Source organism: Triticum urartu, chromosome 6A (assembly GCF_056163025.1).
Source record: "Triticum urartu cultivar PI428250 chromosome 6A, HENAU_Tu73, whole genome shotgun sequence".
Taxonomy (NCBI): domain Eukaryota; kingdom Viridiplantae; phylum Streptophyta; class Magnoliopsida; order Poales; family Poaceae; genus Triticum; species Triticum urartu.
The window spans coordinates 581783946-581800854 of NC_141878.1; the positions used below are offsets into that span (position 1 = coordinate 581783946).

General features: G+C 41.2%; 1 protein-coding gene across 1 annotated transcript; it reads right to left on the reverse strand.

Annotated features, from left to right (window-relative positions):
* Positions 1-13916: 13916 nt before the first annotated feature.
* LOC125515391 (PPPDE putative thiol peptidase family protein) lies at positions 13917-15370 on the reverse strand. Its single transcript, XM_048680857.2, has 3 exons — positions 15141-15370; positions 14915-15012; positions 13917-14814 (listed from the first exon to the last, which is right to left on the reverse strand). The coding sequence occupies exons 1-3, from the start codon at positions 15147-15149 to the stop codon at positions 14079-14081; spliced, it is 843 nt and encodes a 280-aa protein (XP_048536814.1). The 5' UTR covers positions 15150-15370; the 3' UTR covers positions 13917-14078.
* Between the last annotated feature and the right edge of the window lie 1539 nt (positions 15371-16909).

Below are 16909 nucleotides of genomic sequence, written 5' to 3' on the forward strand. Positions count from 1 at the left end.
ACTAATGAAAATGTACTACATAAAAAAACTTGTATATACTAGATACGTACTAACGTAGCAGTGATCTTATGGAACATCTTGATGTACACTGTTCGGCCAAAACTATATATAGTCCCATACAGCCAGAGGTACTGACGCTCCATGACCCCACGCATGGCCAACGCCACCACCTTCGCTTGCCATGATCGCCGCCAACTCCCTTATCATCTCCTCCTGCACCTTCTCCCTCACGCTGGTGAGATGGTCAACGGCGTCCTTCTCAAACTTTCTCTTCTTGTTACTTTGAAGAAGAGCATGTGGCCACCGCATTAGCAGCAGTAGCTCTTGGATTAGTTTTGCTGGTCGCCGTCGTAACAAGTAGCTTTATGAAATTTGCGTTCTTTGTTGACTAGCTAGCATATGGGTGTGTTGTTTATGTGGATGTATCCTTATATAAATCACAAGAGTGTACTGTAGCAGTGAATGTAGATAATTTGCATGTGGCATTCAACCAAAAGCCAGAAACCATACTCTCTTATCACCCAAACATCGTAGGGACATTCGGATTAGCAGTTCATTTAGTCATAGTTTAACATCAAAATGATGCACACAAAAAAATCGTGCAATGGAGCCTCCGGTCAATGGATTCCAACGCCAACTTTTTAGTTTTGGGTGATGATGAACAATAGTTACTTATTTTGGTAATTAGCGTACACCAAGTTGAACGTGCTGGTCATAACTATGAAAAATTACAATCATTCTACAATGTAATCACTACTCAGTCAAACTTAGCTGTGACTTATCTATCAGAATATCTCAAAATTTGCACAATACTACGGAAACAAAGTGCCCCAATCCTTGGTTCGTCCCTCAATGACCACTCGGTGGTTTGTTCTCACATTATTTCTTCAGATGCCTTTTTGGTGCTACGCTCAGTTGTTAATTTTCACTAAAAAATCACTGCGGCTTGTGCATGTCTTGCAGCTTCCTCTGTCTGGCTTGAAGGATCTGTAGCATCTAGCATGGCATGCTTGTTTGTTCTTCCCCAATATCTCACTCCAACTGCATATTATTTTAGACACCTATGGCAACTCTCAACTATGACAAGAAAAAGGGAAACTACAAATGGCTCAGTAGCAATGCCCAGAACAGATTATCATGACTTTGCCCAACACCATGTTCATCCAATTTTGCACTGTTGTCATGCATGTGTTGGTGTACGTTCACATATAGTTTATGATATTGTTTTGGAGGTAGTACATAATGTGTGTGTTTTTGCACTTTTCCTATATTCGGTCTCTTTTCTCATCATCTTAACATATAAGTAAATCACACGTGTATATTATGAATCTTGGACAAAACTTAATGTCTTCTTCCCTATATATTGAAAGAATTGTATGTACCTGCATGTTCATGCAATTTTGGCAATTTAATTGTAGCAAGTTCATCGATTTTTGCATTATTGTCATGCACTTTTGAGGAATAGTTGCCATGTACTTTTAGTATTCACATATAGCCTTCATGCATGCTATCTTGCCAACAACGGAACGTGGCTAGGCTAGCCAATGGCGGCAGCGACCTGGAAGACAAACGATCTGCCTGCTGAAGTGTTGGTGGAATTTGGTGATGCCCTAGATGAACTTTTTTTTTCTAGGTTAGATGAACTTGTGTAAAACATACACTCTCATCCAGTTGTGTGGTACTCAACCAAACCACAATCTTGTATCACTCAAATTTCACAGGGTATTCATGGGAGACTTCGTATCGATGAGTATGGAGGCTCAACATTTAACAGAATCTGGATACTCTATTTTGGCTTACATATTGTATACTTCCCCAAAATAATGTTTTCATCACATACATCACCGCAATCAACTCTAGCAAATGAATGTAGTAGTCTTTGCATGTAGCATTCAGTACAAGTCACAAGATAATCTCAAGTTCATCAAAATTGCAAGCTGCATTCATCAGATCAATTATCCCATTTCAAACACGGTTAAGAACAAAATGACTAGATAGTAAACCTATATCCTCCCCGATTAAATCCATTGCAACGTGCTACTATTTTACAAGCAAAGCAGGGAAGTAATCCATTCCAATTGCATTGAATTAGCTAGAAACCCGTAATGTGACGTGTGTACTTTTTTCGTTGCTTTCTTGTTACCCCTTCGTGGAGCTCGATAACTCGTGCATCGCCAGAGGTGCCTCCTCTTCTTGCTTGCAACATCCCGCTCGCCATGACCGTTACCAATTACCTCGTCACATCCTCATGCACCTTCCCTCGTAGAAGTCACTAGATTCGATACGATTTCAAATTGCAGGTAAAAATAAAGTGTGCTTTTAAAACAGTACCACCTTCAATGTGCCATGCACTTCGCACAAAACTAATAACAAAAATTCACAATCATGCTAGAAGGTAAGTACTGTTCACCAGACGGTCAAGCAAACACAAAATTACATGCAGAACATGTTTAAGTGGGTTGGGCTTTAACATCTCAAGTTTGCACACGTGCAAGGACATATAAGTCTCGCCTTCCATCTAGAGGTCCTTCAAAAGGTGGCGGACTGCTTAAACATTGTTGATCCTCCTGTTCCACATGGAGATCCTTCCACATTGCCATATACTCTTTATATCTAGCATTGGAGTGATTGTTTGCTTTACCCCAATATCTCGCGTCGATTGCATATTTACTTTTGACACCTACAACAACTAGTATGATTAAAAAAGAGTACTAAGCAGAGGAGTCATGCATACATCTGTCTACCGAGCAAACCATGCATGTCTCTGCCTAGCGGCCTCGCCAATTTATGTGGGAAGAAATGCATGTGTTTGCGTTTTACTAGCTGGTTCATATCCAGTTGTTCATTGTTGTCATGCATGCGTTGTGCTACATTCACATCTAGTATGTTTACGAAGGACCAACACTACTAGGAAAAGGGCTATAGATGAAATTGACACTAATGGCGCACCAGACATGTGATGCGCCATTACTATATACTAATGGCGCACCATGTGTTGGTGCGTCATTAATGTCCAAATACTAATGACGCACCACATCCACGCACTACAAGGATTCCGGTCTATTGCAACAAAAATTATTGCTACAACTATCTTTTGTTGCAATGAAGTGTTATATTACCACAAAATTCCAGTTCGTGGTAATAGGATCTACATATCGCCACAACTTCGTTTCATCGCGCTAAGTACTCATTTTGTTGCAATAGAAGCCATGAATTGCCACAAGCGGCATTTGGCGTTGTAATATGGTAGTAATATTGCGACAGTTCCGTCCCGTTGCGTGAATTGGTCATCTTGTTGCAATAAAGGCTAGGTATTGCAACAAAGTACATCTTTGTGGTAATATTTAGACATATATTGCAACAATTCTGACCTGTGGCGCTAGTCATAGATACTGTTGCAAAAAAACATGGCTTCATATTGCAATAAAGCATGTATTGGTTGTAATAGGGTGACTTTTTGCCTCACCTTCGTTGTGTTGCAATAACTATTACATATTTCTGCCGCTGAAGATGTGTTACATGCATGCTTCTGGTAACACATAATTGTATGTTGCTTTATAGTTTTACAAATTCAAGGGAGGAAGCGAAGAATATGATTAACTACATTAATAAATCATAATTATCAAAGCACATAGGACTCGCTTTTCTATATTAAATTAGTTATTTATATTTTGATGTATTCATCAACTAGGACCCGAACAAGACCAGCATGACACATAATTCAAATGGCAAATATTTTGATGTATTCATCAACTAGGGCCCGAAGAGGACCAACATGACACATGATTCAAATGGCAAAAAAAAAAACATGTTGGCATCAGATTCGAAATAGGGACAAATAGATCCACAGCACACGAGCGTAACCATCACACCAAGCAGCCATGAGCTATGAAAGTCCACGTTATTACCTTATTTAGAATTTGGTTGGGCAGTTGGGCCTGGAAGCAATCTCCATTTTTTTTTAATCCACCAATGGGCCAGTCGCCCAAAGCTAAGCGGATTTTATTATTTTTTGAGAAAAAGCGGACCAACTAGACAGGGCTGTAGCGGCACAAGAGGCTTGCCCACTGGCCTTGGCCCAGTCATCCGCTTTAAGCGTCGAATACAAGCAATTAGGTACAGGAGCGAACCAAAAATATTGCGTTCGCTGTGCATCGAACCGTGTTCGTTTTGTTTAAGTAGGGAGCGAACCAAACCAATGGGATCAGATGACCAGATGTGCTAGAATGGTTTTAGGTATTCTTTATAAAATGAAAAAGAATGCGCTGTTTTCCAGTTTGCTTTCCTTTTACCTTTCTCTCTTTTTTCCTTAAATGCGTGAACCTTTTTCGAAGACAACGAAGTTTCTGCAAAAGTGATGAACTTTTCTTCAAATTAGATGAACTTTTTCAAATTCAACGAACTTTTTAAAAATTGATGAACTGTTTTTCAAATTAGATGAACTTTTTTTCAAATTCGACAAACTTTTTTCAAATAGGATGAACTTTTTTTCTAAAATTGATGATTTTTTTTCAAATTTGATGAACTTTTTCAAAATCGACGAACTTTTTTTCAAACTCGATGAACTTTTTTCAAATACGATGATTTTTTTTCAAATTTGATAGACTTTTTAGATTTTTGTGAAAATTTCGTTGAAAAGCCGTGAATTATCTTACAAAATGGATGAACTTCAAACAAAATGTGGATCGTTTTCCAAATTTATGTTTTCTTTAAAAAAATTGTACTGCCACGGAAACAATTTTCAAATAGTATGTTTTCGGAATAAACACACCAAAGTCGACGAGGTGCATTGGTACTGTGCGCAAGTTCCTCATGTTGGCTTGCGTGTTCGATTCCTAGTTCCCTCATATTTTTTATGAGATTTTGTTTTTTTTAGCATAGACACGAGCAATGTTGGGCCGGCCCACTATAGCGTACCTTCGGGCGCCCTCTCCCATAGAACCGGCACCAACCACCATTTAATGGAAGCTGCTGGCCAATACAGCTAATGGATGCTGATGACTAAATGGCAACGTGAATATTTGAACTAACTTCAGTTGCTGATTTGAAACAAAATTCGAAGTCCCAAATCAGCTTTTAGAAAACACAAACAAATTTCAGAATTTTCATTTGGTTGAACATTTTTTAAAAACACGAACAAAATTTGTAATGTGATTGTTTAAAAAATCGAACAAATTTTGAGATCTCAAAATTTTAATAAAGACATGATCTTTTTTGGAAATTCGAAACATTTTGGGTAATTTTTAGAGCAAATTTAAAATATTTGGAATTTTTATGTACGAACAATATGGAAATTCCTGAACATTTTATAAAAACTTAAATAAAACTTGTAATTCTCGATCATTTAGAAAAGTAATATTGTTTAAAATTCTAAACATTTCACATATGAACATTTTTTAAATTATGAATTTATAAATAAAAGAAATAAAAAGGAAAAAATGATAAGGAGAAAACGTAAAAAATAATTAAAAAAGAAAACCCAAAAACCGAGAAAACATATAAAAGAAACGTAAAACCAGTTCAGGAACCTTACTATCTAGAAGGTCCCTAAAACAGGTAAAACTGTCAGGAAACTTGTAGAAGATTACCAAAACCAGAAAAAGAATGCTTTATGTACAGCCAAAAATGGGTTGGTCCAGTTCGCACAATGTGTGTACCTTTCCATGTAATTTGACGCAGTTAGCGTCGTATAGAAATTCTGTAAGAAAGAGCATATGGAACAACTTGTTGGCTTCATAAGAGATTCATCCCAAATAAGTGAAGAAAGCTGTAAATATATTTTAGTTTCTAAAAAATAAAAGAGAATAAATAGAGTATTATGTTGAAAAACCAAGAAAATTCCTCGATGCATATGTAGTATCTAAATGCAAAAGATTAAGATAAAAGTATAAATAAAAAAGTAAGTGCCATGGTCACCATCACCATAGCTTTCTATGAATGATTTGATTAATTTCACGATCATATTTTCGCACGACCTTTCAATGGTGCATAGCCAAACACAGTTTATTACCCTCAGTAAAATAGAAAAATTGTTTAGTACTTTTTGTAATGACAAATATTAAATTAAAAATGCCACTAATATGCCATAATTTTGTTCTCCTACTTTTTGAGCAACCAAAAGGGACTCTCGTGGGTGATAACTCTTCTGTGCTTGAGAAGTTAGTTTGAATAGCTAGTGATATTTGTTTGCTTTCATCAGGTGAAAATGTTTAGTGCCTGACTCTTCTACTTGAACCACTAGGGAGAACACGATAAATAACCCTATTATTTTGTGAAAATAAACAGATATGGTATAAAAGTTCACTGAAAGTACAAAGTATATTAAACATAATAAAAATTACATCGAGATTTTGAGACCATCGAATAACCACTACTGCCGCCAGAACGAGTTGCCGACGCTCCATTGTTGCCGCCCTCGTAACAGAGCCGGCTTGACCTTGTCGATGTCAACCGAGAAATCTTCGTGCATGTGTTCCTAAGGGCCAACGTCCTGGAGCCGTAGTCGTAGCAGTTGTACTCTTGCATAGATCTGAGTAACCAGTGACACAAAATCTTTCCACTAGACGAGAAACCCTAACCTCATCGCCCCAAGGAGAAGGCAAAAATCTACGTCGGAGCTCCTCGACTACGTCTAAACGACCGGACTTGAGGGGGAACATAGCCCGGAAGACAGGCCTAAAAAAGAGACACCACCATCCGCCCGAGCGTCGCTCCTGCGAGGACTAAAAAACCCTAACCTAAACAACTAACCAGAGCGGATGCACCAGGGTTCCGCTCTCTGCCACCAGCCGCCGGAGCGATAAGCAGAGGGAATGCGAATTCACGGGCTCGCCGATTAAGTCTCGAGGGAGAAGTTTGCCCAAGCAACCTAGGGTTACGAGAGGAAACAAGATAAAGGCGTGGCTAATATTTTTAATAAATATAGCTCTATTCTATAGCCTCATAAGGCCCAAGTAGAGAAACCCACCCATTGTACACACCAAAATCATATGGTGGGGATGAACTATTTAGGATACTGGATTATGTTGCGATTATGTGTGTATCGTTGTTTCTACCACAATAACAATTTATAACTCAAATAAAATTTAAAAATAAATAAGATAATTACATTTTAGAACATATGTACAAGCTTAGGTCATATACACAAGATGGTTGGGAAAATCAATTATTTGTGAGCTAAAAAATTCTGACTCTAATTTTTCTATGGTTTTCAAGGTTCATTTAAGTGTTTGTGTTCTTTTATTACTGTAGTTATAATTTTTTTATCGTAAGTCTATGTAATAATGTTATAAAACTGGGATTTCTAATAAAATTTTGCATAGACTATGTCACGTGGGGCCAAAATGAAGCAGGCCCATCAGCCGCCAATGGAGGACAAAATATCAATATGAAAAGATTAGCGAGGGCGGAGCGCGCGGGGAGGCAAAATTCTCAGTGCCTTACGCGGGGTGTCAAATTTCGATCGATTTAACCCTGCATCGAACACAAAGACCTAACCCCGTCCCTTCTCCCACTCCGTGCGCCGCCCCCATCCCATCGTCGCCGCCCCGCATCCCTCCTACTCCTCCTCGAGCCTCCTGGATCGCATACTCATTGCAGCGCCGTCCAGATCCGTCAAAGACGGTGAGTCGCCCTTCTCTCATAGCAAGGCCGCCAATCTCTTCGTCCTTGTCCACAATAGACGCTGCATGGAGCTCCAGAGACGGCGCACTGGTGACGCGGGTCTCGGCGAGGAAGCCTGCATCAGTGGCCTTCATCGAGGCCAAGAACTCATGGAGCTTCAGATCTCCATCAGACCTATCTGTAAGGGAATACGGTTAGTCCAAAGTCATTTTTTTGGCTTTTCCATCCGCTGTTGACATAGCTATAGGCTTTCGATCTCTGTTTAACTCCGATGTTAGTGCTGCTGGGATTGTCCTTGGTGGGGTGGCGATAATGCCTTCAGGTCCACTCACGCCTGGCTGCTGCTGCACGTTCAAGGATGAGCAGTCCCGTCGCCGGCATCACAGGACAAGTGGCAGCCTAGAAGCAGTTTCTATCACAGACGACGGGCTCAGATTCATGTGCATAGAAAAAACATTATGCACGCCATGGATGCATGTTAATGTATTTATAGGCTATACCGTCGTGTGTTGGATGCGGTACTTTTTACATGTCGGGGTAGTACTAATAAGTCTCTAATTAGTCCAGCAATTCAGCGTGCATGCGTAGTGTGTTGTATCTAGCAAGAACCGATCAGTCTGATGGTTAGCTTTCTAACTATTGTGTACGTTGATTCATTGTTAATCAATTAATACAGATGGAGTTTCCTTTGTGCAGGATCATGTCAAAGAGGAATTGCCATCCTTTGTCGTCATCATGGTCGCCCCATGCCGAAAAGTACTCGCGTAGGAATGGGGCCAAGTCGGCGAATCGTCATCAGCGAGCTAGAACGTTCGATGGGTTGGTATTGATTGATGCAATCATATATTTCTACTAATGTATATATATCTTCCATGCGACAAGTATCTTCCATTCTCCACCACATGGAAGTGGAATCCATGTAAAATTTGTGTGAGAATGATGATGCTGATTAAGTGTTGTAGGAGATAGTTGCGCAAAAGATGTAAATTTGACATTTAAGGTAGTGATATGTTTTTGTACAGTTTACAATACCAGATTGTTTTAGTTTCTACGTCAAGATGGAAATTTGTAAGATGAGATATTAAGGCATGTCTCGGTGTCAATATATACTAGAAGAAACAACCTTCAGGTTTTCAATAATAATGTAGAAATTAAGGTGTGTTGATCTTTTGCTAACATAATTGTGAATATATGAGGTAATTACATGTCACAAATATTCTCTAGTAAAGCCTACACTTTTAATGTTATAGTTGCTGCTCATGTATTAATAATATGGTTAATTGTAATTGGGCTTATGAGCAGAACAAACTAGATGATCTATAACTCTTTGAAGTGCTACTATTTCCAATTGTGCCACTCCATTTAATATTGCTGTTACATTCCAGTTCTATAAAAACTTGGCCATTTGTCCTAAAACTAATCATATGTTTCTTTCCTAACAAGCTTGCTATCATTGGATTTCTAGAAAGTTGAGATTAGACATGGTTGTATTAATATATTGTCGTTTAGAAGTTAGAAAGATAATGGTTGCCTTGCATGTAAGTATGCATTATTGCATTTTTTGTGGTTTCATACTTCTCTTATACATCCACATTCAGGTTCACTCACATATATTTTCTCAAAAGATAAGGGATATAAAATATAGAATCTTCCAACTTTCGGAGACAATGTGTCTTTGAAGGGGAAAGTCTAAACGTTGGACAAAGCATATTGGACTACAAAGTTATCCAAGCAGCAAGAGGAAGTAGCAAGTATGTCAACCCGTCTATTCTGTATTGAATTTGTTTTATTCAGATTACACAAATCCATGCATTTTGTATATAGTTCGAATTCTTAGTTTCAGTCCTTCCAACATTGCATCTGTCAGATGTGAGTCTAGTTGTTGAGTATCACGGGAGACGAAACAGAACCAATGTATGGAATAGTTATTAAAGTCAAGATGCCATCTATCTATCATATTATCACTTTACATGCTACTGTTGTATCATTACATTGATTGGTGCAACAGAAAAAGTGTTTCCTGAACAATCCTACTTACATTGCTCCAAGATGAAGAAGGGAAAATAAGAGTTGTCATTTTGTTATGAAGCATTGGGAGCAGCTAAAGCTTCGTCCACTATGGGATCTAAGACAACCACTGAACAAGGTAATTTTGTCATGTTGTCCTTCCCTATATCTAAGCTCACTTTACATGACTCATTAACTAGAACTCTTTTTATTTCTTGATTGCAGGATCCAAAGAACTAGCTGGACTAGACTCTACATCATGAACAGTTTAGTCTTCGTAGTTAATTAGGATGGCTAAATTACATTTGAGTTTCATTTGATGGATGTTTGCTATGAGAAATTATGAATTTTATGAATCTACATATCATACATATGGTTTTGAATATTGTCACAATATTTTCTCGCTACAAAGATTTTACCTGTTGTGATACCTATTTATCACCACCAAAAGTATGTTGCAATTTTCTGTTACGATGACTGGAATATTTGTTGCCATAAGTTAATGCCACAAGTGCAATGGGTCGTGGCAACATGCCTAATGCCACGAAAACAAGGATTGTTGCCATAGTGTATTGCCACAAGTGCAGTGGGTCGTGGCAACATGCCTAATGCCACAAAAACAAGGATTGTTGCCATAGTTTATTACCACAATTGACTATCGCCACGGAAAAGTAATGCGCCACGAAACGGCCGTCGTTGGCATAGGTTGTTGCCACAAATCTCTATCGCTACGAGATATCAGTCGCCATGATTCGTTACATGTTGCATTAAGTCTATCTCCACAAATTAAATTGTGGCATCAGGTGAGTGTTGCCACGGGAAAACATGTGGTAACTTTCTGCATGGATGTTGCAATAGCACACATTATTGCCACGATTGCTTTTTTTTGGTAATAACCTATTACCATGCGTCCAGTCGCAACGGCTCCCAACGAATGTCGTTTCGTGGCAATAGGTACTTATTGCCACGAAACAAGATGTATTGCAACAAACGATTTTGTTGCAATAGACCAAGATCCTTGTAGTGACGGTGCGCCATTAGTAACAAGATTTTTTTATATTTTTTTTCAAAACTAGTAATGACGCACCAGAGGATACTGCGCCATTACTAGTTAAACTAGTAATGGCGCACCACATCCACGGTGCGCCACTAGTAATTTTTTTAATATTTTTTAAAAACTAGTAATGGTGCACCGTGGGAGTGGTGCGCCATTACTAGTTCAACTAGTAATGATGCACCACTCCCATGGTGCGTCATTACTAACTTGGCCCAAAAATTCCCTCGCATGCACACCCCCCCCCCCCCCCCGACTGCCTTTTCAGTTTAAAAAAATAAAAGAAAATGATGAAAATGTCAAAAAAATAAAAGAAAATTAGTTTTCCATGTGATATGTGGTCTAGTTGTTGGAAAAATTTACAAATATGAATTTTGACTTTATTTGCAAAATCTCTCTGGAATTTATAAAATGGGCATAACTTTTGCATATGAACTCGGATTAAAAAGTTTTCTATATGAAAAATCATCTACTCAAGAAGTTACATCTGAATTTAACTGGGGAACCCGTTAAACATTTTCAAAATCCTCAAAAACCTAACAGAAAAAAGTTACGGGGCTTTTAAGATCTGAAGGCAAAAAAATTCAAAAAAATTCAAACTTACTAGTGGCGCACCGTAGGCTAGGTGCGCCACTAGTAACAGAAAAAAAATAGTTTCAATTTTTTTCGGGATTTTTTTTCAAAATATGATACGTAATATGAACGGAAGTTTGAAATATTTTTTTCAAAATTTCATCACACTCATGAACATGAACAAAGTCCTAAACATCAACAAGGTTTAATAGGATTGATATGCTAGATATATCAACAAGTGCCTGTGAAGTGAGCTGGTGTTGGGGTTGGATAGAACTCTGAAGTTAAGCATGCTTGGGTTGGAGTAGTGTGAGGATGGGTGACTTTTTGAGAAATTTGACCACGGAGTACGATTTGACCTGAGATTAAGCATATTGACCCGAGATTAAGAAAAAAAAAATAAAAAAATTAAATTTTTAAAAAAAATTGAAAAAAAATTATTACTAATGATGCACTTCAGGTGCGCCATTAGTATATTAAAAAAAAATATTACTAATGACGCACTTCAGGTGCGCCATTAGTATCTGGTATACTAATGGCGCACCAGTGATGCGCCATTAGTAAAAAAATACTAATGCCGTGGTACTAGTGGCGCACCAGTAGTGCGCCATTAGTAGGCAAAACTGGTGCGCCACTAATAGGCCTTTTTCTAGTAGTGCAAGTATGGCTGATCCACTGAGCATTGACCCATATGGACATACTCCAATAGAATTTGGCTACATTGTTGAGCTTCCCACTAGTCTACATGTTCTAAATAATCTTAGCATCACATCAAATCCAATCTAGTAGTGAACGTAGTACATTTAGCAGTTCATTCAGTAAAAAGTTAGTCATTCGGAGGGAGTAGGTAATTTGTATGCAGCTTTCAACCAAAAGTCCAAAACCATATATGTTTAGAGGGAATCACCACTATCCTACAATGCTGATCAATAATCAGTCAAACACACAAAATGCATATCTATACTACTCCCTTCGTCCCATATTAGTGTTGCTCAAACGGATGTATCTAATGGGACAGAGGGAGTACTATATATAGTGTAGCAATTTGAAAGTTTAAATCCGAGCAATATAATGAAATTTCAACTGTTGATTGGACCCATCTGACGGCCCGGAATGCTTGGAAAAAAAGTAACCCCAGATCTCCCGGTGATTGTTTTGCGCTAACAGGGGTCCTTAGCATGTAGCAGGGGCATGCTTGTTTGTTCTTCCCCAATATCCCTACTTCAGTTGCATATTAGTTTTGGCACCTGTGGCAACTATCAACCATGATAAGAAAAAAAAAACAGGAAACTGCAGATGGCTTGGGTCATGCCTGACTCTGCCCATCCGCTCACCAATTTATATGGAAAAAAGATACCTTTGCACTGTACCTACTAGATCATCCAACATGTGCCAATGGACACCCACATAAGGTTTATGATATTGTTCAGGAGGAAGCAAAATATGTGTGTTCCTACATTTTCACTTTTTCAACGCATGACTGGGGACCAAGTATGGCACTTTCGTCCGTAGAGCGAAGCAAAAATTGCATGGAAGAGTTGCCCTGCTTACTACTCCTACTGCTGATTGAATTTGGCAACATTATTGACAGTCATATTTTCCTCAGCGTAATGATCTTAACCTCTGATAAAACCCAATTTAGCAGTGAACCAAGAAATCTAGCATTGAAGAAACCACATAGGCATATAATTCCATACCATCAAAACAAATCAGAAAAATAAAATTGATTTCCATGCTGCAATACAAGTAAGCAACCGTTCCCAATTACTATCAGTTTGCAATTGCATCAAAGATCAAACGTGTGTAAAATAGTTCAAGGTCACTAGGCCTGCATACTAGCGCCGTCGCCATGGCGCTCCATGACAAGACGCATGGCTAACAAAAGCCCAAAATTGTAATCTCCTATCACCCAGATGTCATACGGCAGTCCAATTAGCAGTGCATTGGGTCACAATTTGACAACAAAATGATGAGAAAAATAAAGATGTCGGTTTCCACCACTTTTTTTTTTGCTAATGTTGAACGTGAATCACCACCATATTACAATGTTGATGATCACTATCAACCAAACACACAAAATGCATATAGTAAGTTGGGTTGTGACAAAAACTATTTCAAATTTGGACAAATACTACAATAATCGTCTCTCTTAGTGTTTGTTTCTCGCTAACAAACTTGCACAGGCATTTTGTGCTTGGAGCCAAATAGAATGACCCAAACATTCTATGAAACTAGTTCAGTATTGTTAAGTTCTCCTAAAACTACATCATGACTCTGCCCATCCACTCACCAATTTATATGGAAAAAAATATGCGCTTGCACTGTACCTACAAGTTCATCCAACTTTGCAGTGGTGTCACGCATGTGACCATGTACACTCACATCAGGTTTATGATAATGTGTACGAGCAAGCATAATGTGTGCGTTCCTACATTTCCCCACTCTTTTAGAATACGAGGACGAAACAACCAAGCAAAAATTGCATGGAAGGGTTGCGTACTACTACTGCTGCTGATTGAATCGGCATTGTTGAGAGTCATACATGACGTTGCTGCTAATCCAGATATTCTATCAGGACTTTGTACAGCATATATTTCCTTAGCAGAATAATCTTAACCTCGATAAACTCCAATTTAGCAGTGAACCAAGAAATCTAGCATTGAAGAAACCATATAGGCATATAATTCCATACCATCAAAACAAATCGGACAAATAAAATTGAGTGAGTTCCATGCTGCAATACAAGTAAGCAACCGTTCCCAATTACTATCAGTTTGCAATTGCATCAAAGATCAAACGTGTGTAAAATAGTCTCAGGTCACTAGGCCTGCATACTGGCGCCGTCGCCGTGGCGCTCCATGACCCGGCGCATGGCCAGCGCCGCTGCCTCACTTGCCCGCAGCGTGCCACTGGCCATGAGCGCCGCAAACTCCCTCATCACCTCCTCCTGCACCTTCCCCCTCGCGCTGCCGAGATGGTCGGCCACAGTGGGCGCTGCTGCAGCGGCGGCTTTCTCCGGAGTCTGCTTCTCGACCTTCTTCTCTTCTTCTTTCTTGGAAGAAGAGCCAACGGGCGCCGCACTAGCAGCAGCAGCAGTTGTAGAACTCGTAGGGGCAGCAGGTGTCTTGCTGGCCGCCGCCGGCTGCGGCACAGAGACCGAGGCCGGAGTGGGCACGAACTGCGTGGTCTGGGGCGCGGCGTTGTTCCTGAGCGTGGCCTCGAGGTTCTGGATCATGGGCATGATCATGGCGCCCATGGGGCTGGACATGACCTCGTTGGGCAGGTTGAGGATGTAGTCGGGGATCCCGGCGCCGACGAGGAACTGCGCGACCTCGTTGCTGAAGTTGTTGCAGTTGTGGGTGAGCAGGCTGTAGGTGGCGGCGGTGTAGCGCGGCGCGATGTCGCGGAGGTAGTCCTCGAAGACCTCGCGGGGCAGGTGGGTGACGCCCAGGTCGACGACCCGCACGGGGCGGCCGTACTGCGTGGCCCCCGCCGGCGCCGCCTGGATCCCGCCCCCGAAGAAGTACTCGTTGCCGTACACCACCACGCCCGTGTGCCTGCCGGGATCGATCGGTGCGCGGACCGGGTCAAAATCGCGTCTTTTTCGGATCAATCGAATCGAGAGGGGAAATCTCAGAGGGGGCAAGGTGGACTCACCAGATGGCCTCGATGGGCTTGCCGAGGAAGGAGGTGGAGAGCTGGCGCGCGAGGCCGTTGCTGAGGTCGTACACGTTGAGCGCCACCTTGTGCCCCTCCTGCCGTCGGCGACAATCAGGCGAGCATCGTCAGATCCCGGACTAATTCGATCGATTGCGAGCGGCGCCGTACCGAACAACAACACCAACAACGAATTGGGAGTGAAGGGGAAGGGACGAGCGTTTACCTCCGCCATTATCGCTTAGGAAATCGTCGAGTCGAAGAGATTCGAGTCGAATCTGGAGGAAGACGACGACGCCGCCGGAAAGGAACGGGAACAGGAACGCACGCGCGGATCTGGGAGGAGCGGCGAAAGAGAGAGCACAGAGACCAGCCGGGGGACGCGCGCGCGTATATAAAAACGGAGAGGATTAGTTTAAGTCGGATTAAGAAAATAATAATACTGGTGGCGGAAGCTTCTCGAGCCGAGTGGGGAGAGGTTTGTGGTAGCGGATCCGGGTTTCCTGGGCCGTCGGATGGGGAACCGGGCAACGTGGCCGACGGCGGGGAGGGTTTCGTGGAAGGTTCGGAGGCGTGTCGGGATGGGACGGGGATGTTCTGGAAGGCTTGGGGAAGGAGGGTTGTGGTCGTGGTCGTTGTTGGTTGCTGCGTGTGGCAAGTGAGCCGGTTGGTTGCGTGCGCTCGGGTTCGGGTTCGGGAACGGATCCTCTAACATGAAGAGATATCATGAATCTATAGTGTAATCTCAGTGTAAAATAAAGAAGGAATATCACAGGCACCGTAACAAAAACACTGTGCGCAATTACTGTTTATAGAAAATAAATTCCGAAATTAATTTTATTGCATCATAATTTTGTTTGTATGTAATTTTTATAATTGCATATAGTAGATTTGTAATTTGCAAATTAATTCAAGTTATTTTAGGCTTAATCATATGGATGTGAAGAAGGGATGTCAGGGTACTGTAGCTTCCCTGACATCTCTTCGTGATGTTAGAGGATCTCGTTCCCTCGGGTCCGACGACTCACTCGTGCGCTGGTTGGTTGGGGGCTAATTTTTTTTAAATAATACATTTTTTATTAATTTGCACAAATATTACGCCTAAAAAATAATTTCAAAAATAATACATCGTCGGCCCGCAGCAGGCCGAGTGGACCTAGTCGGCCCACAGCAGGCCGACTGAGATCCTATCGGCTTGCAGCTGGCCGATTGGCCTATCGGCCACCAATTCAGGGCCGATATGGCCTGCTGTGGGCCGACATGGACTAATTGGCCTGCTGTGGGCCGACAGGTGCATGCCACCATTTTTGTCCTGAACGATCCCCGGATTTTTTTTATAAACTATGACGTATTTCGTGCAACCCTTTCCCCGCAATATTTTCCCGCCATATGTTCGCGCCAACTCTTTCCCGTCACCCGTTTCCCGCCATATGTTCGCGTCAACTCTTTCCCGTCACCCGTTTCCCGCCAATCGTTTCCCGCCATACCGCAGTCGTTCTTTCCCGCCATTTTCTCATCCCTGCCTATAAAACCCCCTTCAGACAAAGGAGGATAAGCATTCCAGTGTAGTGTAGTTGAGATGTCCCATTATCCTTTCGATCGTAGTTTTCACCCTGAGATGAGCAGGACTCTTCTGAGGCTAGCTACCGATTTCAGGATGGACAAATATGATAGTTCCATGAGACGAACTCACCGGTAGTGACACCATAATGAATGAGTTGGCTCACGAATTACGTGTGTCTGGGTGGCCTGAAAGGACCTATGAGGAGGTACGTATAGAACTTCTTAGGTTGCATGCAAGGTGGAAGAAGGTAGTGGAGCCGGAGAGTGAAACTTTCAGAAGGACTGCAGAAAAGCATACATTTTAATGGACTGAGGAGAGCGAGGATGAAGATGATATCTTCATGCTGCCGCTTCCGGGTTCTGCATCGTCAAAGAGAGTTTTGCATCGTCCAAGGGCAAGAGTACTGCATCCTCGAAGGGCAAGAGTTCTGC

Bases quoted from the DNA above. Each gene is read 5' to 3' on its own strand.
- LOC125515391 (XM_048680857.2), bottom strand. The intron at 14,815-14,914 runs GTGAGTCCACCT...CGATCCCGGCAG, and splicing joins AAGCCCATCGAGGCCATCTG to GCACACGGGCGTGGTGGTGT.